This window comes from Mytilus edulis, chromosome 2, assembly GCF_963676685.1.
Source record: "Mytilus edulis chromosome 2, xbMytEdul2.2, whole genome shotgun sequence".
NCBI classification, from domain to species: Eukaryota; Metazoa; Mollusca; class Bivalvia; order Mytilida; family Mytilidae; genus Mytilus; species Mytilus edulis.
In genome coordinates this window covers 85,544,079-85,570,125 of record NC_092345.1, presented here as the reverse complement: position 1 = coordinate 85,570,125, position 26,047 = coordinate 85,544,079, and the positions used below count along the sequence as shown (strand labels likewise).

Genomic DNA, 26,047 nt, shown 5'->3' with positions numbered 1-26,047 from the left:
AGCCGCCGGATCACTATCCCTATGTCGAGCTTTCTGCAACAAAAGTTGCAGGCTCGACAAAAATGAGTCCATCAGTGCTTTTCTGCATATTTCGATATCTTTTCAACTTATGTGTTTAACATGTGTTGTAGGGGTTAAATATTGGTAACCTCACGTCTAAGCCTCCAATTTGCATCTACTTTAGTTCCCAATTTATATATAGTCCGGTCGGATTGCTTTTTAAGGCAATCACTTCAATAAAAAAATCTTCTTATGATTTTGGTCGAATTTAATTCATTTCAATTTCTTCCTGTTAATGTTTGCTATTTAAAATGTATATCTATCCTTCATAGTTTCCAAGATAATAGGCAAAAATTAAAAATATCAGTAAACGCTGTCATTTAAAAGAAGAACTCTAATATGAGTATTAAAAATTTCGACCAAGCAATTAATTTGTAGATCTCTTTCTGTTTATCATGTTTGTTTTTTATCAATATTCAATTGATCAATCCTAGTTTTAACGATATCTGGCAAAACACCAAAAAATAGTAAAATTGTCGTTAAAGGGCAATAATTACAAGGGGTCGCGAGATGATTTCAACAATCAATCTTGTAGATCTGGGCTCACGGTCATAAAACTTTACGCAGTGCTCGGAGTACAAAATTAGTGCTCGAAACACAAAATCCAGTATTTCAATTGGTTGATTCTCGTGTCTGAGTACAAAACCTTGCTCGAAAGTTTTATGACCACAAGGCCTGGTCTGGCTCATCTTTTTGTTTTTTCAAGTGTCTATGTAGCTATCTATTATAGTTTTTCTAACATTAGGCAAAAACGGAAAACAATATATAACATTTTCATTAACGGGCAATTACTCAAATCAGAAGTTGTCTGACGATTTCTACAATGCTTACTACTTGGTAGATGTATGAGCAATAACTTTTATAAGTTTTGATATCAATGGACAATGGCCTTTTGTAGTTTTCTGTTTGGTGTTAGCCTAGGCTCCGTCTTAAACATGATAAAGACTTCCTTCGAACCATAAATGCTAATTTTTATACATGTACATTGTTGCTTGGAAAGAGTTGTTTCATTGGCACTCATAACACATCTTCATATTTATAATACATTTAGTTATATATCAGCATTCTAAACATTTCTGATCCCTCAGATTTTTTCTCTTTATATGATTTTCAAGATAATAGACAAAACCTGCATTTTATCATTTGGTGTGGCTTGGTATTTATACATCCCACCATTGCGTTATTGTACTATAGTCATTCCTTGTATTGTTGTCTGTTTTGCTTATGTGCTTTGTATATATAAGTGTCATTTTGTTTTTCATTGTTGACATAGTTGTTTATTTATATAGTGGTTAAGATTACAACACAATGTTAACTGCTGTACCCAAGATTTTGACAGTTTACCTATCATGTCTGTGTGTGTGCTCACACATTATTGTCAATATAATGGAATTTATGCGACTACCAAGTTTAGGAAGCTATAGAACCAGGTTTAATCCATAATTTTCTACATTTGGAAATGCCTGCACATAGTTAGGAAAATGACAGTTGTTTTCCACTCCTTTCATGTGGTTGAGCAATGTTAGTAGGCAGATATTAGACACATTTTAAAAGGAGATACTCTAATGAGAATTGTGGCCCTGTTTGGTTAAATTTGGTCTAGTAGTTTCAAACATAATTTTGTAAAGTTAAAGATGAAAGACAACATATATTCTCATGATACTATCTAAGGATGTTATCCTGAACAATCATAGGTCTGTTATATGTTCTTTGAAATTTCAACCAACAGATACTTGCAATAGACTTTCTCCCCTGTAAATGATGTTTCTGTAATCTTTCTTAATAATACATTGGCCAATATACACCTTTAGACTTGTAAAATCAAAGGATTTGATTTATAATAAACAAGAATGTGTCCATAGTACACGGGTGCCCCACTCCCACTATCATTTTCTATGTTCAGTGGACCGTGAAATTGGGGTCAAAACTTTAATTTGGAATTAAAATTAGAAAGATCATATCATAGGGAACATGTGTACTAAGTTTCAAGTTGATGTAACTTTAACTTCATCAAAAACTACCTTGACCAAAAACTTTAACCTGAACTTTGCACTATCATTTTCTATGTTCAGTGGACCATGAAATTGGGGTCAAAACTATAATTTGGCATTAAAATTAGAAAAATCATATCATGGGGAACATGTGTATTAAGTTTCAAGTTGATTGGACTTTAGCTTCATCAAAAACTACCTCGACCAAAAACTTTAACCGGACGGACGAACGGAGGCACAGACGGACGGACGGACGAACAGAGGCACAGACCAGAAAACATAATGCCCCTCTACTATCGTAGGTGGGGCATAAAAATACTATGGTCTTCTTTTAATACAGGAATTATTCCTTGAATATATTATTATGAGAATTGTTTTACAAGCGTCATTTGTAATTATTATTTCTTGATAGCTTTTAACTGTAATTGGATTTTTTGATTTTAAACTAATCAAGATATAAGAGAAGCATTGAGTAATGAGTGTAGCTGTCCAACACAGTATTGATATAGTTTTGTTTCCTAGTTTTTTGGATCATTTAGAAATTTTGTATTGATGTAAGATTTTTTGTTTTCTATGTAAATTCAAATTGTATAGATTTGGAGATTCAGGCATTGTCATGTAGATTAAGGGCTTATTCCTCACAGAATGCTGTAATTAACCTACATGTCTATCTTTCGTTAACTTCAGTTGCTGTCATGTCGATATAAGATCTTCATCAGTCTTTATTTAATACATTATGGATATAGAACTGGGCTCAACAAAACAGTTTTATTCAGGAAATAAGTGAAATATTTGATCAAGTAAGCGAATTTAATTCAAATGATACTTAGTACAATAAATATTGCATACAATGAAAGACACCAATCTCTTGTGACCTGCCAGTGGTTGACTGCGACTCAATGTTCTATATTAAGACTAATTATTTCATTTGTCTTTTGTAGCCTCCTGTTGTTCAAACAAAGGATAATTGTTGAGTATATCATCCCATGTCCTGCGGCCAATAGAAAGATCTTGTACCATTTTAGGCAACTCTTCAACCTGCAATAGAAAACATTTGATTTTCAATGGTTTATTGAATTTGCTTTTAATACACAATACATTCATATTATTGAAAATTAATCAAATTTTTCAACATGCAATAGTAGGGTGTGAGATGCTTAGAAAGACTTACTTCTTGTTTATCAAAGATAGCGAGAAATAAAACATACATATCTGTCTGACTTACAACATCATATGCATCTTAGTTTTTCATCAAAATTATGTTTCATTGTCCACTTTGAATACGGTCTACTCACTCAAGGTAACATGAGTAAAATATTAACATTGTATACAACTTGAATGATTTTTTGGTTCCGGTTACAAAACATGCTGCTTAGATGTTAAAATCTGAATGTTTGGGAAAAACATAGTTATTCTGAAAAATATAAAAATCAAGATTATATTTTTTACCGTTTTTAAACTATTAATAGTTTTGCTGTTCAATATGCTACAAAAATTTCTATACTACTACACAAAACAATCAATAAATCATACATCCTAACAATTAGCTCAGGGAGTAAATAAAACATATAAAGTAAGGAAATACTGTAGACTTACAGGTGCCCTGACTTGTTTAGTTGAATCCCTTTCTCTGAGTGTGGCTGTAAATGGTGCTTTTAAGCTATCAAAGTCAATGGTTATACCAAAGGGTATAGATATCTGATCTGTTCTGGCATAACGTCGACCTATTGATCCACTACTGTCATCAACCTTGTGAGATATGTCATGCATTGTCAGGGCCTTGGCTGAAATATGTGCATAAAAAAATAGTACTATATTTTTAAAATAATTAAAACATGTAAACAGCAATGAAATTTCCTTAGAGAATCAAAACCCTTTACAAAGTGACTTCATGTTTTCTAATTGGTTGGCATCTTGGTTCATGTACAGGAGACAACAATTTCATTTACCCAGGGCAAAAACTTCTGCAAAACCAGATCAAGACTCATACTGAATCTTTAACTTCTTTAAAATGATATGACTATGATATGTAATTGTTTCATCTAAAAATTTGTAAGGGTTCTGCGGAACCCAGTGTCTCGCCTACTTTTCCTGTTAATTACACACTCAACAAAAAGGATGAAAAGAATCAATAAAAATATTCCTCTCAATACTACCTTTTGATTGTCAGAAGCTTTGGTAAAAATCCAGGATAGTTTATGAATCTTAAAAATGTTTTAAAAACTTCAACTGCACACTATAAGTTATGTTAACTGGAAGAAAGTCCATTTAAAAAGAAAAATACAGGAAAAATGGATTTTTTTTTTACAAAATTTACTTCTGGATACTATCTTATGATAAGAAACATGCTGCTGTCCAAGTTTGGTACAAATCAAGGATAGTTTAAGAAAGTACTCAGTACTCATTTTTTTTTAAAACTTTAACCACAAAGTGAATGTAATGTTTCCTGGTAGAAAAACTAAGTCCATTTATAAGTAAAATACAGAAAAATCGAAATTCTATTTTTACCAAATTTACTTTTGGATACTATCTTATGATCATAAACAAGCTTCTTTCCAGCTTTGGTACAAATCCAGGATAGTTTAAGAAAGTTATTAAATTTTAAAAAGTTTAACCATAGAGTGAATGTAATGTTTACCGGCAGAAAAATTAAGTCCAATTATAAGTAAAATACAGAAAAATTGGAATTTCATTTTTACAAAATATACTTCTGGATACTATCTTATGATCATAAACAAGCTATTAAGGTGGCTCGGGACTATTCGACTGCGCATAATTTCACGCATGAATTACAAAAGTATTTGTCGTAATTTTTTTTAATATTTTGATTGATTAGAAATATTAAATCATTGTAGTTATGTGACTAAAAGAATATTTTCGTTATTATCGGTATTTTTTAAAGGGTCAAAATGACATTTCACCCATTTTTACCATTTTCCCGCCAAAATTTGGGTTGTAAGGCAAACGGTGACCTATGTTTTTTATTGGCTCATTCTTTGAAGCTGTATTCCAGCTTTTCATATTACAGATTTGGAACAATTGTCATAGAACGTTTTTTTGATATTCCGAAAAAAAATATGTCAACACCTCTATTTCCCCTATCATTTCATTGAAAAATGGTCCCTTTTACATACCTGTTTAAAAGTAAAATTTTGAGCTTAAATGGTCCGTGACCCCCTATTTTTTTCGACCAATTTGATTCATTTTCTTTAAAGAATAAAATAACCAAAAATACGGCACTTCTGATAGAAACTTCGAATAGGCCCGAGCCACCTTAACTAGTTTTTTATGAAATAATTCAGGAATGAGAGAAAAAGATTTTTATGTCTTTTGCATAAAATGCTTGTTGAAGCCAAATTCATACTTTATCTGTTACTTCTTATTATGATTACTATGTATACCAAACATTTTTTTAAATTAAATAAACAAGAAATCTAATACAGAAAAAATTGTTATGGATTTTATTTATTTTTTATTTTACTTCCATGTTTGGTAACCAGCGATGTTGATCATTTTGGCTTGTCAACATATACATTAAATATAAATTTTAAACTAGACAACCTAAGGATGATTGTGGGCCAATTTGGCTCCTATGGACAGTGAAGTTGAAAATGAAATTTTAAGTGTGTCAATGGATATAAAATCACTGTATATGTGGAATCAAAAATTATCAGATGTCATTGTACATCTTAATCAAATCCTTTTGTAAAACGGATTTAAAAAATTATGTATACTTACAATGCTCTTAAACAATCATACTTACAAAGCTCCTTGACAAGAATGTGAAATTCTTTGTTGCCACTTAAAGGTAACACTGAACACTTATATGGTGCAATCTCAGCTGGCAGTGATAGATACTGAAAAAAATGTTAAAGCAACTTGAAATAAATTCTTAACAAAATATTTTCAAAACATTTTTTGTTTATGTTGTGTTAAATTGAGTGAAACCATGCTGAACAATATTTTTCTCAAACTTTTGCTAGTAAGACTTTATTGATAATTAGTTATTGACATAAAACATGGTGAACAGCATACATCTCCTATTTTTCTAATTAGAGAATAGTTGATAAGTAACTGACATCAAAATATTTTAAACATGGAAATTTTGCTTCACAATAATCATGTGAAAATATACACTGTGCCAAAATTGCAAAAACCAACAACGTACATGTGTTGACCTAACTTATAGTTGATGAGCAAATTAAACCCCCAAGCAAAACTATGAAAATAGCAACCACCAAAAATATCTGTTACAATATACCTTGAATAAGTTACAGATTGTAAAAAGTGATTCTATTAAGTTTGATCAATTTTAATATATAAACTGTTAGCAGTTTTGTTTTGTAAGGAATAGTAACAAAACAAGTTGGGAGATCTCAATTATGCCCTATTTTTCTCTATAAACTTACTGTTCTTTGTTCATCACCTTCTCTCATCTTGAAATTGTGTTCAAATACAGAATACATAACCCTACCAATACCAAAGGAAGGTTCTATAACGGACGGAACTATTTCTTCAACTGTAAATAAAAATCACAAAATTAAAATTTCCATGTCATTTAAATACTCTTTTTTTTTTTTTTTATCTTTCCTGAAATTTATATTTCAGATTTTTATCATGATTGTTATGATTATATTTATGCTTCAATGTTGGGAAAATAATTATTCTTCTGTCATGTATTTGATGAAAGCAATTACAAAATTGACCTACAACTACAAAATGTAACATTCTAATTTATGATATAATATTAATATAATGTTGAAACAAACCATGTAATTTTTTCTGGTATTTCTTTATAATAACCATGTCAGCTGTTACTTTAAAAGTCTGGCTGTTCACTGTTACCTCTACCTCACTGAAAAATAATAACAAAGTATTTACCTCTATAAAATAATAACATGGTAAATACCCCTATAATGTTACAATAATATAGCAAGAGCACACATGCTGAAATGTATTGTCTGCTAAGGGATGACATAAAAAATTCAATGTAAGATACAAATCTTAATTCACATTTTTTCACTGAACTCCCCCTGAACTTAATTTGGTAAAATATGGAAATATGTCAAATCAATGTTGGATAAACAAAACTTGCAGCAATTTTTACCCCCATCCTCCACCCCCAAACTATTTGATTTAAGTTTGTTATCCTACATTGATCTTTTGATGTCGTCCCTTTAAACTGATCATGACTGTTTTATATTAAAAGTCTTAAAAAACTATAAGTTTAATTGAAGTATATCATTAATAATTTGAATAAATTACTATCTAACTATTGAAAGCTATATAAGGTTTTCAATATATACATATCATACCCATTATCTTTAATTTTTTGTTCTATTTGCTCTATTTCAGCGGCTTCAAGTTTGCTAAGATATTCTGAGACTATTTTAGCCTCCTTTTTAAAAGATTTCCCAAGAACCTTCATCTGTGGCTGACATTCAACAACATCCACTATTCTGTGTTAATAGTCAAGGATCAAATTATAAATAGGACAGACTGCTACAAACTCATGAAAATTTTATATTTTTCCTACAATAAAAACAAATTAAATATCACTTTTTATAGTGACTAGAGTAAAACTTGTATCACTCAGATTACAATTCTACCTTGACTTCTTAGTTTGTATTTAGCCTATAAAATACTGATTTAGCCTTGAGAATTGAAAGGTCAGTTTATCCCATTCATACAATAGAAGTTTACCTATGAAGATCTGAATGAAGTTTACAGAATAGAGAATACATATAATAGCAATAATAAATATTGAATAGAGAAAATGAACAACAAAATAAAGAATAGAGAATAATGGGTTGCAAAAGTATAAAGAAAAACTGTGCAAAATAAAAGGTAATTTATGTACTGGTAAAATAAATCAATGTACAGAATTAATAAATAATCTTGAAACAGAAAGAATAAATATTATCGCTATTTTTTGCATTTTTCTTTTGATCTTTTTTTGTGATAATTTTCATATCATGCTTCTCGCTTGAGATGGAAAAATTATCGCTAGAAACTAAGGAGGCCACGTGGCGTTGCTAACGAAATTGACATTGAAATTGATAACGTCGTTATCGGTAAAATAGCAATAAACAGATTATCATTGGTCATCTCAACTCGATTGCTTTTCTCACTTTCGCTGTACCAGCTCAAGCGAGAAAATCAATCTCATTGAGATGATCAACGATAATCTATAAGTAAAATCATGTCATGAGATTTTACAGAATGAGAGTTATTTTTAAGGCTAAAGAGAAATGCCTTAAAAATTTAAAGAATGCAGATATTAAAAAAAAACCATCCAGGTCTTCATGTCATTTACATTGTCAAAATATATATACTAAACTTGACATTTGGTCAAACTGGTTTTAAACTAAAACTGGTTTGGTATAACTGACTGTTTGCTCCTGCCCTAGATGTCTATTTCACAGTGACCTTACGTGTTTGTGATTAGAGTACATTGTACTTTAATATTTTATTGATTTTCTGTTGGGGAATGACCTAAACATGCTTAACCTATGTTACTAGATTGTTAAATATAAAGTATTATTTTTTCAAATTACACTAAAAGGATATAGGTTCAGCAAGCTTTCTCTCAGCTACCAATTTGATACCAGTGGCCTTAGTGTGAGCCAACAAATCAAAGCATGACCTATCTGCACAACCAATACACTCTATCCAACCCTGAAATAAAACATACTAACTGTATACAGTCAATTTGTTTAATAATTGGTAATGGTGGAATACTTTTAACCTCAGAGAAAGTGAAGCTTATTCAAATTTTAGATATTTTTATTTAGTTCTTGGGTTTATAAATAAAAGTTCAGAAGAAACTTTCATTTAGTACTGTTTACAAAAAAAACTTTCATTTTATGAAAAAATTAAATTTAAAAACAACGTATTATTTAAATCAAAGCTCTGTTTAGTTGACAGATTTGCATTGATTCATGCATTCAGATTTAAAAAATATTCCAAAAAGCATCAGTTCATTCTGTTGAAAATAAGTTTCAGTGGCAGTAGTCACTGTGTTGGATTTCAAAACAAATCTTAAACCACAAACAAGGAAGGACCATAACAAAATGTGCCAGAGTTAACCATGTTTTGAGTGCACAACCCTACCCATAACTCTGGCGAAAGTGGTTAACAATACAAATAAGAAAACACTGTAAAAATCTACTCAGTAGTCTATTTTATGAGTCTGTAGTTTACTTACATATGAAGTTTTACATTCACAATCCCAGCAATCTTTAGCATAATGAGCCATTTCATTGGACATGTGTTGACGAAATCTTAACTTCTTAGGATCAATACCAACTCTCATCATAAATAAGTATATTCTGCCTAAGAAATAGCCCAGTGTCTCATTACAAATCAGACCCTGCAATACAAATAAAAAAAAACATTTATATATATATACAGTGTATATTTAAGAAACCATTTTTTTTCTCAGTATTTCCATTGATTTTTTTCCAAAATGGAATATTTAGAATTAAGTAAAGTTCTTAAATTTGATGTTTGCAATATCAACTATAGCTCATATCAATAGACAATTAAAACAAATATAAACAGCAGAATCAACAAACAGGTTTTATGTGTCATACCTCTTTAACAGCATCACCCAGTCTCTTGACTTCAGGAGGCTTTCCATCCATCTGATTACAGCCCGTGTAAAGGGTAAGGTTAAGATCGGCTACATTTTCAAACTTTGGATGATCTTTATTGGTGGGATCACAAAAATGTTCTATTTCTGCCATTGTAAATTCTCTAAAATATTCAGTACAGTTAAAATGTCTGCTATTTTACTTAAGACCTTGCAATTTTTTCAAAATATGCCTTTTGTTCTTGTTAAATTCAAAGATAAATAAAAATTGAGCATGTCTATATACCCCTCTGTAGTCTACAGGAGAGAAAAATATATATCAGATATTCACTTTTAGTTTCACATAATAAAACAATTATATTAAAAACAAGTTTTTATTCTACACAACACATTCCTAAGTAAATATTTCAAATGTGTTCAGAGCTCAAGTCAGGATTTGGAAAGGGCAAGGTGCTAATAAAAGAAAGTGTTTGAAATGGGATACTTTATATTTTCATATTGTTTGTAAAAGGTGCATTTTTATATTATCATATTGATTGTTAAATTAGACATGTTTATTGTATTCTCATATTGTTTATTAAATACATATACAATAACCGTTTAGTGTCTTTAAACATCAGTTGTATTTGTACGAGGCTAGGAAACAAGGTGTATGCGAGCTTTTAGCGAGCTACTGCACCTGTTTTGAGCTGAGTACAAATAAAGCTGATATTTAAAGACACTAAACAGTTATTGTCTTTATCCTGCAATTAATTCTGTATATTATTTGTGTTGTGAAAGACACAAAAACACATGTTTTGCATTTATTTTAGATTTGAAATCCCTTGAGGCCCATGTAGTAATACAATACAGTAATCACACATTCAGCTGAACACAGGTTCGCAAACAAAAAGAATCTTCAATGGTCAACAATAATACATCGCTCAAGGTAAATAACTCCATTTTAACATAACAGTTATTTCAACAGTAAAAACAAATAACAAAACATTGTCCAATTTGAAACAGGAGTGTATGAGTTGTCCTACGCTTCAGACTCTACATTCATTATACATGCATGCTGAAATTGACATGGTTGTTTTTGTTACACGATCATACACATTTAAGTTTTGAAATCGATAGTTGTCATCGTAGAAAAGACTGCTGTTCATGTGTGTATGTTATCAGAAAATTGGTGTGATTCTTATTGCTCTAAAAAAATGTTTGAAAACAAACAGAACGTATAAAAGAAATTATTAATTCGCAATAATACGTCATTGGAATGCGATTGCAATACACGTTCTGAGGTCAGACAGGTTCATACATACTCAGTCCGGCAGTGGGCGGAGCTTTAAAGCGATATCTGTATAGTATAAAGATACAGCATAGCGATATCTGTAGGGCTGTATCTGTATAGAAGAACACCCAATTGCAGGATAAAACATGTTAATATTCTAAGCATTTTGCTGATTCATTTTGAATGAAAGCATAACACACTTACAATTATTTGAACAGAGTATGAATATCTGAAGGTTAAAGTATAGCGTGTATTCTTAAAATGCCTAAAGAATTGTCTTACCTGACTCTAATTAGGCCAGCTCTTGGAGAGATTTCATTTCTAAATGCATTACCAATCTGGGCTGCTGCAAATGGGAGTTTACCTTGGTTAAATTCAAGAAGTCTTTTAAAATTTACAAATATGCCCTGAGCTGTTTCTGGTCTCAAAAATCTATAAACAAAAAAAAGACATAAATTTTGAAATCAATATACATACAAAGAGATGGTGTATGATTGCCAATGAGACAACTATCCATTCACCAAAAAGACAAAGATATGAATTATACAGATGACAATATAAGACCAACAACTATGAACTTAACCTTTACCACATGGTAGCATATGTATTTTTTTTTATTGATTTAAATAAGAACTTTGATAAAAGTATTTCTTAACTGTAAATTAATGTGTTTTGTCAAGACATCATTCAAAGTCCTTTATCAATAATTAAACCACTATGTCCTTTTGGCACATCACAATCGATGCAAGTGAGAGGTTTAGCACTATAAAAACAGGTTTCATCCACCAACTTCTATATTTGAAAATGCCTGTACCAAGTTAGGAATATGATAGTTGTCCATTCGTTTGATGTGTTTTATCATTTTATCTTGCCATTTTTCATTTTGAATTTTCATCGGAGTTCAGTATTTTTGTGATTTTACTTTTTGTAAAAATCAGTCTTTTTTTGTTTGTTAAAATCAGTGATACATAGGCTACACAAAAGGACACAACTACAAATTTATAGAATGTACTGTGGTGACACAATAAAATATCTTGCCCTCTGCAATATGGAAGTATTTCTGAAGGGTAGAAACTCTCAAATTGAGGTCAACCCACTGGTCAAATGAAATCTGTATTGATCTTGTTCATGTTATTACTATTCATACACATTATTTTTAAACCTATCATTTTTGAGCTACAACTAAGTCCAAACCAAGGATCCGGAAATTTTTTCACCTAATTTCGGTCATTTTCATATAACTAAAAAAGTTGGTGCCCCTTTTCAAAAACAGATTGTCAAAATCTCATTACTGCATGAATATGCTCCTACTCGTAGCATCACCAAACTTGTTTAACTGTTGCATCGCGTTTACTTCATGATTTATCCTACCATTTTCCTAAAATCGATCAAGAACAATTAAGGGAAGGCAACAGTTTAAGAATAAAATGATTTTAATGACTCAAAATCGTAATTTTCTCAGTCATCGCTTACGTTTCTTTCGATTCTGAAGTCGAAATTCAAACCAGATGTAATGCGACAATACTAAAACCTAAAACGAACAATTCCGGACTTATTCCCGGGATTAGTTTTGTTTATCAAATTCACAGGAAAACATTGTTTTTTTAATATTTTACCTTTAATAGTGTAAGAATATTAATGAAAATAGTTGCACTTGCTTTATTTAGCAAGAAATCATTTTAAATTTACAATTTAGTGTCAAATATGCGGAAGAGAATTTTAGGCATGCGTATCATAGTAAACAAAGCACGTGTGTTAGTAGTGAAAAAAATCTTTTTTTCTACGTAAATTGAATCAAGTTTTAATTTAATTTTAAATCATAATTGACAATTGTCTTAGCTCAAAAGTAATTAAATAATGAAGACAGTTGGTATTGAATTTTAATATCTTTATAATATTAGTTCTGAGCTTGTGATTAATAGCCAGGTGTGAATTAAAAACACAGGTAAAGAGATTAGCGATCATTAGCCAATAGCTCCCCGAGGCATTAATATAGCTATTAGGAGGGCCCTCAGGATTATAACACTTTACTGGAGTGGCAGTTTAATTACATAAAATCGATAACAAAACAAAAATATGTTTAAAATGGCGATTTGAAACTCAATCTCAACGAAATGACTGAAATTATTTCTGTTGAAAAATAAAATTTGACCTAAATCCCAATAAATGATTTAGGACTTTTGAGTTTCCAAATCGGTCATGTCTGGCATATATGACCGTTTCTGGAACCTTGGTCCAAACCAATCCACCTACCAGATACTAATTTCCAATCCTGCATTATTTATAACTTAGGGTAAACTCAAATCCTCAAAATACAATAGTAAAGTTTCGGAGGCTTGCAGGTACAAAATTTTCAGCAAAAAATTAAACATTTGTTTTTTCATTACAAATTTTATTTATTACACTGTTAGTTATTACTTTATGATATGGTACAAAAATCAACCAAAAAAATCAATTCAGTTTGGCCCAGGTGACTTTGAAAATGTTTATATCATTGAAAAAGCTCTAAATTATCTCCCTTTGCCATTTTTTTGCATTAAAATTGAAATATCTTTTTTAACACATCAATGACATATATTTTTTATCATTGTTTTAAAATAAGCTGTACATAAACTAAATAATTGTAAAATTTAAGCGATTTCTGTAATTAGTTTAATTTTCTATTTCAATATTACCTCTATTTCTCCTATTAGTTCAACTGAGAAAAAAAGGACATTATCAAAAATGTTAGCTTCTTTCGGAGGCAGATTGTGAGCTTAAATGAACATTGGTCCCATTTTTTTATTTCATTTTTCTATTTTGTATATGATAAAGTTCATTTATAAAAAAATATAGCGAAATCCTTTTTTTTTTAAAATATGATTTATACCCACGAGCCCCCTTAATGCACAAATATCAACAACTCACAATAGTAATGAATTAATATACTAACCCTTTAATATGACCAGTTGGTCCAATTGATGTAGCAAACATCAGGTTAAACTCCATTGGTTCTGAGAGTTCATTTCCTGTTATAGGAGACTTCATGTTGTACTGTTTAATTGCTTGTCCCATATCATCTTTACTGAGATTATCAATCTACAAAAAAAAAAAAATTACAGTGATAACAAAGCTTTATTTTTTAAACCAATTACAAAAGGATTGAAATTTTGAGTGCAATATTTATGATTTCTTCTACATATAGATAACAGAGCATCAGTCTTGCCAGTATATACTATTCAGTAACAGTTTGATCCTGTAGGCTGTGGTGTCTTACTACTTTTTTTTATCAAATATCTAATTGAAAGTTATGTCTTCAACACAGAGCTTTGGCTCGCATTGGACAGCAAGATATAAAAGGCTAAAAAAATGGCTAGTGTAAAACAATTTAAATGGGAAAACTAACAGTCTAATCTATATAAAAAACAAGAGAGAAACATTTATGAACCACATCAACCAACAACAACCACTGAACATCATGTTCCTGAAGTCTTTATGTTTTTTTCTTTTTTTTTCTTTCTAATCTGAGGCATCATAATAATATGATAATAACTATCATAAAAACCTATTCCCACTTAAAGCATTAAATGGGATTATTGAAAGGTAAATATAATATATCTAAAATTACTCGTAGCATGTGTGGTAAATTTTATGTGTCTGTATCACCATATTTGAATAAATTATTACCGTAGCCAGTAATCTCTTTATTTCTTCTTTCTTTTCTTGGCTTATTTTCTTGTCTGTAGCTAATTTCTCCAGTTGAGCTGTGTGTTAAATTGTAATGAAATAAATTACATTAAAGAAAATAACATTGCCCATGGACAATGCAATAAGTAACAATCTCCTTTAACCGGTGCGGGACGTTTGCGCTTTTTCATAGGACATTTGCGCTTTTATTTTTGGACACTTGCGCTTCACATCATAGGACATTTGCGCTTTTTAAAAATAGACATTTGTGCTTTTTACATAAGACATTTGCGCTTTTGCAATATTTGGTTTTTATGACTATCCCCCTCTTTTATCTGGGCTTGGGACCGGCAGGTTTAACCTCGCAGAGTTAAAAGTTTAAAAATCATTGCATAGCACATTTCTTTAATAGCACATTGATATATGTTAAAAAGTTTATATACAGCTATGAAAACTAGTAAAAGAAAGCATTCTTAAGACATGTTATGTACGGTCATCACAGGTCAGTTTTCGCCTGATATCTGAAGCCAAAGGACCGAAAAAAATAGCTCTTGTTATCTGTTCTGACTGGTATTTCTCCCATATTTCAAATAAATTATCATGTTTCTCAATTCTGGGGTGCCTGTTCATCAATATAACAAGTCGTAATGTAATAAACCGACTGTTGTTAAATGATACTCTTCAAAAAGAAAAGAAATATTTGCAGAATGAGTGAGTAGAACTGTTCATTAAAGTGGGCATGGAAGGATTCTGTACCATTTGTCATAATAATGAAAAATATAAGTTAAATTCATCTACGTAATATTACTTCTCCTTAAAATTACAGATGGACGACGATAGGTAAAAAGCGCAAATGTCCGGTCAATTTAATAAAGGTGAATCAAAATTTAAAGCGCAAATGTCGATAGTATTTGAAGCGCAAATGTCCTATCGTTTTACAGGTAAAAAAGTGCAAACATCCTGTGCCCCCTTTAACAACATAGAAAAGGTTGCTACAGTGTATATTTCCATGAAAAGTGTTTTTAGTGTTGGAAAACTATCAAAACTGGGCTATGAACAGGCTTTATGTATCTTTGGGTACAATTAGATAAGTACTTTGTGTTTTTTGTTGTTTTTAGTGTTTAGAACAGATCTGATGAGTTTAGGCCTTTCCTCCTGACTTAAACAATTTGTTTTATGTTGTGTTGTTGCATCACTGTCCCAGGTAAGGGGTCAAGCGTACATAGTCATCATAATACAGCATCCTTCTGATTGTGTCTGTCCCAAGCCAGGAATCTGTAAGCTTAGCATGGACACTGGACCTGTATTCCAATGAGATATATGAAATGTAAAATTATTTCTTATTAGAAATATCTATAAAGAATTCTTTACCTTCAATCAAATGATCTGCTCTGAAGCATTCACCAGTTTTTAAGTCTTTCACCATATAATCCTGGAATCTTTCCAAATGACCAGAGGCCCTAAAAACATAAATTCAACATTTCAACAGATGTATAACTGTATGGTACCAAAATTAAATGAAATATGCAACTAGATAGACCATAACTAATAGAATATTTTTAAAGTAAATGTGAAAAGTTGAAAACTAAAAATTAAATCAACAACTCAGACATGCATGACATGCTTTAATGCAAAGTATCTTAATTAACAATTCTTTTTTATAAAATTAGGCATATTACATGTAGGTATGCATTTCAAACGCCTTGTACTACATCTGAATATTGTCAAAAATCACGTTTTATTAAACCTCCAAAGGTACAATGTTATATTAGTCAATTGAAAAATAGTGAGCTGCACATTTTACACAAATGATTCCCCTATAAATATACATACTTAAGTACAGGTTCAGGTGTTAACATAGAACAATCTACTTCTAACATCTGCTCTTCTAAAACAAAGAAGTTTCTCCATAGCTGTAATAAATTGGACTTAACAGCACAGCCCATTGGTCCAAAATCATACAATCCATTTATACCTGTAATCAAATCAAAATGAGCCATTGATATTCAATATATATATACATCTTGCAAAAATAAAATTCTCCCCTCAATTCTGATTTACAAATTATTACATTTGTTATTAGAAGGACTGTTTATCAAATGAAAAATTAAAATTGCATTTTATTAAGCATGTGAAGGTAATACTATAAATTGCAGTTGGTTAAACAACAATTTTACTATTATGGATAAAGGAACTTAACTCCAATTAAAAATACAACTTTACAAAGAACGTCATTGATTTTTAAAATAAATACAAAATTCATGCATCATGCTCAGTCAGTCTTATTTTCTTGAGCGAGTATTGTTTTTCACATAATTTCTAACTTTAATATATGATTATATTTCATTGACAAATTTCTTGAAAAGAAATGTTCATGGATATAGGATGTATAGATTGTTGTGTGCAATGCTCTATGCTTGTTTTGTTTATCTCAAAAATAGTCTAGAAAATTTATAACTACTCATGTATGAAGCATGCAACATAAGGGCCTACTTCGATTCATCCAACTCGGGTTGACTCTAGTTTAAAGGTCAGTGCTAATGCGCATGATTGCAACCGTGCCGAATCGAAGCCAAAACTCTTCCATCGAGTTGACTATTATAAGGGAAGTGAAAAAATGTTTGTGCTGAACATTGAAATAAAAAAAAAAATTATGTTTCACAAAGAAAAGTCCTGATCCTGTATGCTTTTTAAACCAGATGCTCCGCAAGGCATAGCTTTATACGACCGCAGAGGTTGAACCCTGAACGGTTGGGGCAAGTATGGACACAACATTCAAGCTGGATTCAGCTCTAAATTTGGATTGTGATTAAATAGTTGACACAGCATAGGTTTCTGACACAGAATGAATGTGTTCTAATGAACTTAAAATTTTTGTTTTCTCTTAGAGCAATTCACTATGCTGTTGAATATTAATCCTCTCAAAAAAATGTTTGAAGAAATTTTCTTTTTTATTTATGAAATTTCAAATGAGAAAAATTGAACCCAATTTTTTTAATCACATCCCCCTTTCCCTTATTCCCAAACTAATCTCAATTAAAATTTCTAATGGAGTTTGCAACAATAACTACTCATTTAAATACATCATAAAATATTAAGATGTAAAAAAACTGCTTGTTATCACTGAATGGTAAAGATTATTTTAATTTATCAGTTGGTAGTAAAAAGTGAATATACATTGTATATTGTATATAACAAAGATTTAAGTTGATTCTGGACAAAGAAAGATAACTTCAATTAAAAAAAAATCTTGCTATTGCACAATATTTTGCAATTAGATATTTCTTGCTTACTATTCTGGACAAAGAAAGATAACTCTAATTAAAAAAAAATTTGCTATTTCACAATATTGTGCAATTAGATATTTCTTGCCATTGCGCAATACTGTGCAATTGAAAAGACTTGCTTTTGCACAATACTTAATATAATAATTTTAGATCCTGATTTGGACCAACTTGAAAACTGGGCCCATAATAAAAAATCTAAGTACATTTTTGGATTCAGCATATCAAAGAACCCCAAGATTTTAATTTTTGTTAAAATCAGACTAAGTTTAATTTTGGACCCTTTGGACTTTAGTGTAGACCAATTTGAAAACAGGACCAAAAATGAAGAATCTACATACACAGTTAGATTTGGTATATCAAAGAACCCCATTTATTCAATTTTTGATGAAATCAAACAAAGTTTAATTTTGGACCCCGATTTGGACCAACTTGAAAACTGGGCCAATAATCAAGAATCTAAGTACATTTTTAGATTCAGCATATCAAAGAACCTAACTGATTCATTTTTTGTCAAAATCAAACTAAGTTTAATTTTGGACCCTTTGGACCTTAATGTAGACCAATTTGAAAACGGGACCAAAAGTTAAGAATCTACATACACAGTCATGACAGTTAGATTCGGCATATCAAAGAACCCCAATTATTCAATTTTGATGAAATCAAACAAAGTTTAATTTTGGACCCTTTGGGCCCCTTATTATGTACGGACCAAAACTCCCAAAATCAATACCAACCTTCCTTTTATGGTCATAAACCTTGTGTTTAAATTTCATAGATTTCTATTTACTTATACTAACGTTATGGTGCGAAAACCAAGAAAAATGCTTATTTGGGTCCCTTTTTGGCCCCTAATTCCTAAACTGTTGGGACCTAAACTCCCAAAATCAATACCAACCTTCCTTTTGTAGTCATTAACATTGTGTTTAAATTTCATTGATTTCTATTTACTTAAACTAAAGTTATTGTGCGAAAACCAAGAATAATGCTTATTTGGGCCCTTTTTTGGCCCCTAATTCCTAAACTGTTGAAACCAAAACTCCCAAAATCAATCACAACCGTTCTTTTGTGGTCATAAACCTTGTGTAAAAATTTCATAGATTTCTATTAACTTAAACTAAAGTTATAGTGCGAAAACCAAGAAAATGCTTATTTGGGCCCTTTTTGGCCCCTGATTCCTAAAATGTTGGGACCAAAACTCCCAAAATCAATACCAACCTTCCTTTTGTGGTCATAAACCTTGTGTTAAAATTTCATAGATTTCCATTTACTTTTACTAAAGTTAGAGTGCGAAAACTAAAAGTATTCGGACGACGACGACGACGCAGACGACGACGCCAACGTGATAGCAATATACGACGAAAAAATTTTCAAATTTTGCGGTCGTATAAAAATAGTTTGTAAATGAGTTATAAAAAGTTGAAAAAAAATCGTTCAAAGAAACAAATATAATTTCTATTTCATTTCTAACCACCATCTACAGCTTTCTACACATTAACTCTATTTGTTGATTCCAAAATACAGGCAATAATAAATTCCCCTTGTCAGCTTTATTCTTCGGCTGTATTTTGTCAAATACTAGTTTATTTGTATCACTTTTATTTGTTGCAACTACTTGATGCCATCTTGAAACTCGACTAAACCTGTCATGAGCCAGGGTTGATGTCCAGTTAATTTGGGTAGGTTCAAAAGGTCAAACTCGGGGGGTTCGTTATCATTCGAGTAAACTCGATAGACTTTAATCCCTAGTTGGACAAATCGAAGTATGCGAAGGGTTTTGATTGCATTAAGGCAATCTTTACTCCAAAAATTGTCAAAGTCAAGGTCTCATCATAAAATTTACCAAGGCGTGGTCTTGAGCAAAATCAGATTCAACATATGTGATACATACCACCATATATAGCAAAGGATTGGTCGACAAAAAACTTTTGTTTCAGCAAATCTTCTAATTTAGCCCTATCAAAAAGATCCTTGGGTGCTAGTTCAAGCTCCTGAAATCATATAGAAAATGCATTAAAATAATAATTCTGTGAATTAAATAAAACAAAATACACTATTATATCCAATTACTTGTGCTGATCAATTTACAAATTTTGCAGTTTATTTTCGTACATAGCCCTTTTAAACCAGCTTTGAGAAGATTTAAATACATGTATGTGCTTTTTATTTTTTTTTACTGTCATGGATTGATATCAGGGTAACTCCAAGATTTTCATATTCACAACAATTTATCAAATATTTTCTACTCGTGGCAAAAATGAATCGCCTAAAAACATTAGTTGTTTTACAGAATATAAATGAATAAGATGATTAAAATCTGTTCAATAATTAACCTTTTGTAGAACAGAATATAACTTAATTTCATTCATGCTCAATCAGGTTAAATAAATAAAGTTACAAAATTAAAATGATTTACCTTGGCTTCTAGAGCATGTTTTCTCTGCTTAAGATCAGCAACTGCTCTCGCTACATCTAGTTCTGGGGCCTTCTCTGTCTTTAGTTTCCTTACTAAATCCCCCTGAAAAGCAAGACATTCTGTTAACATTCCATATGTTTAAAACTTAAAGTAAGGATGATACATTCCATGAACGATGTGGCGTATGGCTGAAATATACTATGGACATCATGGTGATGGCTCCTTTACACCATAACCCATGGTGGTGCTCCTACTTAAGGAGGAAGACATAGTCCTGTAACCTATGACCTCTGGGACATTATTTACTATTTCTATTTAATTCTGATTTTTTTTTACTATCATTGTGCATTAAAAGATAATGAAAATATCAGTATAAGAATGTAAAAAAATGTATAAGAATGTGAAGTCATATGTTATAGGACTAGACTTGCTAGAGGAAGACACAGAACATGCAAACATTTATTCAGTGTATGTTTACTTGTGTTGATATGTCTTTTGATTGATTACAGCCATTACAATTGATATTTTATAGTGTGTCTTTTTTATGTTGATGAAACCGTTGGTTTTCCCATTTGAATGGTTTAACCAGAGGCGCATTTAGAGGGTTTTTCAGGGGGCCCAGGCCCCCATTTTGTGGTATTAATTTGGTTGCTTATATAGGGAATCACTGAAGCACGACTGGAGCGTCCTCTTAGGCGGTCCAACGATTTACAGAAAAGAGCGACGATTTACAGAAAAGAACCGAAAAGGACCGAAAAGAACCGAAAAGAGGATACATTTATATTTATTATATAAAGTTAAAACAATGTATATATTCACGAATTTTTTTTTATATTGTCATGATTGTTATCATTTCTTCGTAATATTTAAAATGAATGCATTATTCAACTGTAGTCTTATATTGTGCATTTATAGGGATGCATTGTATCATGGATATGTGAACTTACAAAAAAGAAACAGTATAACTTGGTTTTTAAGTAATATTTTTTAAATATATAATGCATGCTTAATTATCATTTATTTTTCATCAATGATTTTAATCTTATAATTTAAAAAAAATTGTTTACATAGATATAAGGTGTGGCAACTCTCCATCCAAGTCATAATTTGTACAAGTATTAGTAAACTATCATTGGCTCACACCAAACAGCAAGCTATAAAGGGGCCCCTGAAATGACAAGTGTTAAACCATTCAAACGGGAAAACCAACGGTCTAATCAATATAAATCAAAGCGCTGTAAGCGCTGAAGGCAGTTAACCAAAAACCAAGGCAACCGTAATTATGAAAACTGTGGCAATATTGCCTCAACATTAAACATTCATATATATAGTACATTCATGTTTATCTAATGATTTAAGGCAAATAATTTATATGTTATCAAGGTTTCAAAAGCAATGCATATATCAATGTATATTTTTTTATGGTGAGTCTGCAGTGGTACAAGTTCCAAATGATTGCAGTTGTTCTACTTGGTAGTTAACCTTGGTTTTATTTGACTGCTAGAAGTTCAAGTTGACTTAGTATGAACATGTTATAGTATGAATGGACTGGTTTCCCTGAAAAGAAAACTGAGTTTGTGTTGTATAGTACAAAAGTTATGAGACACGAATCAGACAAATGTTCACTACAACAGGGATCAAAGGTGAGGTCTGACTGATCTGCCAATAGTAAATGTAAATGATTTGTTATTTTGTCCCATACATATGAATATATATAATTTAGGGGTGGGGATCTCAACGGTTTTCAAGTTCTCAAACAGGTAGGGGTAGGCAGAGGATTTAAGGAGGGCAGGGGGCCCGCTCCCCCCCCCCCTTTTTGGGAAAAAAATTGGTTGCTTATATAGGGAATCACTGAAGCGTGACTGGAGCGGGCCCCCACTTATGAAAATTTCTGGATCCGCCACTGGGGGTAGGGTGACCCTAGCGACTTCCCCTACATTTCATTTTATTTGTTATACTGTCCCATACATGAATATATATGGTTTAGGGGTTGGGATCTCATTGGTTTCCAAGTTCTCAAACAGGAGGGATAGGGTGACCCCAGGGACTCCATCTATATTTCATTTAATTAGTTATATAGGCCCATACATGAATATATATTGTTTTGGTGTGGGGATCTCAACCGTTTCCAAGTTCTCAAACAGGAGGGTTGGGGTGACCACAGGGACTTCCCCTATATTTTATTTGATTTGTTATATTGTCCCATACATGAGTATATATGGTTTAGGGGTAAGGATCTTGACCATTTCCAAGTTCTCAAACAGAAGGGTGAACAGTGACCTCAGGGACTCCCCTATCTTTCAATTGAATTGTTATGTTGTCCCGTACATGAATATATGGTTAAAGGGTGGCGATCTCAACAGGTTTCAAATTCTCAAACAGGAGGGATGGGGTGACCCAAGGGACTCCCCCTATATTTCATCTGATTTGTTATATTGTCCCATACATGAATATATATGGTTTAGGGGTGGGGATCTGAATCATTTTTAAATTCTAAAACAGGAAGGGTGGGTGACCCCCAGCGACTCTTCCTATATTTCATTTGATTTTTCATATTGTCACAAACATGAATATATATGGTTAAGGGGTGTGGATCTCGACCGTTTTCAAGTTCTCAAACAGGAGGGGGTGGGGTAACTCCAGGGACTTCCCCTATATTTCATTTTATTTATTATATTGTCCTATACTTGAATATATGCAGGGGCGGATTCAGGAGGGGGGGGGGGATGCGAGCTTGCATCCCCCTTAAATTTGCAAAGCATGGGTTGTTCTCAGCTTAATAATGAATATTCCGATAATTTTACCTCAAATTTTTTTTAGCCTCGCTCTGCTCTGGGAACAGTATATCTAATATATAATTTTAATATATATGTTCCTGCTCTGCTCGGCGAAAATTTAAGTTTGTGCCCCTCCTTACCTAAAATGCTGGATCTGCCCCTCATATGGTTTAGGGGTGGGGAACTCGACCGTTTCCAAGTTATCAAACAGGAGGGGTAGAGTGGCCCAAAGAATGCCTCCTATATATCATATGATTCACTTACATTTAGGTATATATAATATTGTTGCATTATTTGTGAAAATAAAGAAACTTTTAGCTACTTTAATTGACCCTTCAAAATTGAATAAAACAAATAACGCTTCAAAATTGCAGTACTATATTTACACTTTAAAAGCATCTCACATGCATTATCATCATTTATCACTGATAAAGAAAATATAGACTGTGACCATGAACATGTATATTGTTAGATATACTGTTCCCAGCTGTCACGTTGTATTGGATTTTTAAATTAAAATTTGTCAAAAAGTAATTTTGAGTTTCTGTATAAAATATTTTTCTGCTTTTTCTTTCTTTTACATATATCTTTTGGTTTACAATTCTAGTGTTTATATTCATTTACCATGCATAGATTTATTTTTTCACCTGCTTTGATTTATTTTGTAAATGATCGCTAAACCCGGAATTATCCTTATCCGCTTCCGGAATCGGATCCGATATTGTAAAATTTTGTCTTCACGGCCGCCATTGTTGTGTTTACAATGTTGTTTTTGTCAATCAGATACGATTTTACTCGAATTTATACAATATTTGTCGGCGAATATCTGTATAAAGCTAGCAGTTGAACAAAGTGAACATCGCTGTCATGAATAATAATGATAAAAATAAGTTTTTAGCTCGTTTAATTGGAGACTTTGGTGACTTGCATGGAAGGTTTGCAAAGTAATTTCTTATTTTCTTTCAAGTGGAAGGTGACTACGTCGGGCGTAGCTAGAAACCCACTATCCTAGTCGAAATTCCGCTTGCAAAAGTGGAAGGTCGCGGACCTCGGACCACCGCTAATTTGCACACCTGCCTCCAAATTGAAAAGCTACGAAAATTTCTTTTTCTAATTTGAAATTGCCGCCAACAGCATGAACAGTTGAACTTATTATATAATAGACTACTGACGTAATTGTACTACGTATTGATGACAAACAATATCCCTACGACTTTTGCCATTTGGGAAATCTAAACTACTTGTCTTAAGAGATTTTCGGCGATTAAATATTTCATACAATTGTTCTTTGACATCTTAGCCAAAAGCACAAGTCATAATGAACTACACAAGGATTCTTAATAAGCACTACTTCCTATGTGTAACTTCAAAACTTTTGGATAAATCGACGATCATTTAAGGTTTTTCTGGTCATATTTTTTGTAATCCAGAATAAAAAGTATTAAAAAAGTGTTCAATTAGTTATATATAACATAGTAGCGAGCTAGATAATAACAATGGCAAGTTTTTCAGCATTTAATGGGTAGAACACAAATCTAGGGCGCTCGCATAATGCAGCTTAACTGCATAAAAACGAGAAACAAGAAACACTTATGAAACACAAACCACACCAACAAACGACAATTATGCACTGAACATTAGGTTCCTGACTTAGGACAGGGGCAAATAAATATAAATGCAGCGGGTTTAAACATTTTGATAAGCCGATGATATTACATGTTTTTAATATTATAAATACGTAGTAAAAATAAATGAAAAGCTAATATTCTCGTACTATAAAAGTTTATCCTAACATTTAAACAATTATTTCGTTTGTTTATATTAAGATGCACGATGTCAGTATATTGCCGGTGGCATTGGGTATGGTTGTATAAAAAGTATACATGTCAGCATCATCATTTCCTCTCGGATGTTAAATGTTAAATATACAGGGAGTCCTTAATTGGTGAATTAAAATTTTTCTTCCGATTTTTCTATTCTATAAGATAGGCATCCGACCCTACATTTACCTGTAATGTTTCACATGCAAGTTAAAATTAGTCCTACCACAGTATAAGGTTTTCAATGCTTTGCAATATGCTAATCCTTCGATTACAAAAAAAATCTATTTCCTTTTCGGTTCTTTTCGGTTCTTTTTGGTCCTTTTCGGTTCTTTTCTGTAAATCGTCGCTCTTTTCTGTAAGTCGTCAAACCCCTCTTAGGCAGTCAGTGGGCCCCCACTTATGAAAATTTCTGTCATTTTTGAGGGCCTTTCAATTTTTTTCTATCAATATTACCTTTCTTGTCGCTAAAATAGTTTCCTTTTGCATATTCTTTTAATATTTATTTGGAATAAGTAACTTTAATAAAAAAAAATGTTTTCTAGTCCCTAAATAGTTTATTGCATTTGTCGCTTCTTGTCTCTAGAATTATTCTTCTTGTCGCTAATTAGTGAGACCGATAATGATTTTCAAACTTGCAGCAATAATTCCATTTTAATAACTGAGTATAAATACCAATTTATCAGTATAGCTGTGTCAACATATTAAATTGAGAACCTAAATTTTCAACATATTTTGTAAAATGTAAACAAGTCCATGCTAAGAAATTTGAAAAAAGCAAAAGAAACCAGTGATGAGAGAAGGATAATTTGTCACCTGTTCTTTTACTTGTTGTCTAAAAGGCTGCAAAATTTTCTCGATTTCTGGATCTGTCAATGCCATCATCTGTACCATATGCTGCAACTTTTTTCCAAATAGCTTCTTCTGATTTTTAGATTTACAAATGCACGGAACGCTAAGATGTATGGTGCGTTTATTTAAATCTTCTAAAATGGAGCCACTTAACCTCCTGCTTATCTTAAAGACACAAGAAAATAGTTGTTTCATAGAGATTTTGTCATGATGCAATTTGCCACGGAACCGGAAGTTCAACAGTGAGGTTCAAAGGAAATGTGAAATTCATCGAACATCTTTTTTGAAGCAAAAATCATAATCATAAAATAAAA

General features: G+C 31.6%; 1 protein-coding gene across 1 annotated transcript; it reads right to left on the bottom strand.

The window, feature by feature from the left end:
* Positions 1-2,842: 2,842 nt before the first annotated feature.
* Positions 2,843-25,969, bottom strand: LOC139513231 (glycine--tRNA ligase-like). Its single transcript, XM_071301531.1, has 17 exons — positions 25,698-25,969; positions 20,285-20,386; positions 19,760-19,859; positions 16,418-16,559; positions 15,956-16,044; positions 14,585-14,661; positions 13,851-13,996; positions 11,201-11,350; positions 9,647-9,809; positions 9,259-9,423; positions 8,622-8,729; positions 7,367-7,512; positions 6,821-6,906; positions 6,461-6,570; positions 5,815-5,908; positions 3,648-3,835; positions 2,843-3,089 (listed from the first exon to the last, which is right to left on the bottom strand). Exons 1-17 carry the CDS (start codon positions 25,926-25,928, stop codon positions 2,976-2,978), a joined length of 2,211 nt encoding a protein of 736 aa, XP_071157632.1. The 5' UTR covers positions 25,929-25,969; the 3' UTR covers positions 2,843-2,975.
* Positions 25,970-26,047: the final 78 nt, after the last annotated feature.

Coding starts and splice junctions, on each gene's coding strand:
- LOC139513231 (XM_071301531.1), bottom strand. CDS start 25,928: ATGAAACAACTATTTTCTTGTGTCTTTAAGATAAGCAGGAGGTTAAGT. Junction 20,387..25,697: donor GACAACAAGTAAAAGAACAG/GTGACAAATTAT, acceptor CTTGCTTTTCAG/GGGGATTTAGTAAGGAAACT. Junction 16,560..19,759: donor ATCCTTTGCTATATATGGTG/GTATGTATCACA, acceptor ATTTGATTACAG/GTATAAATGGATTGTATGAT.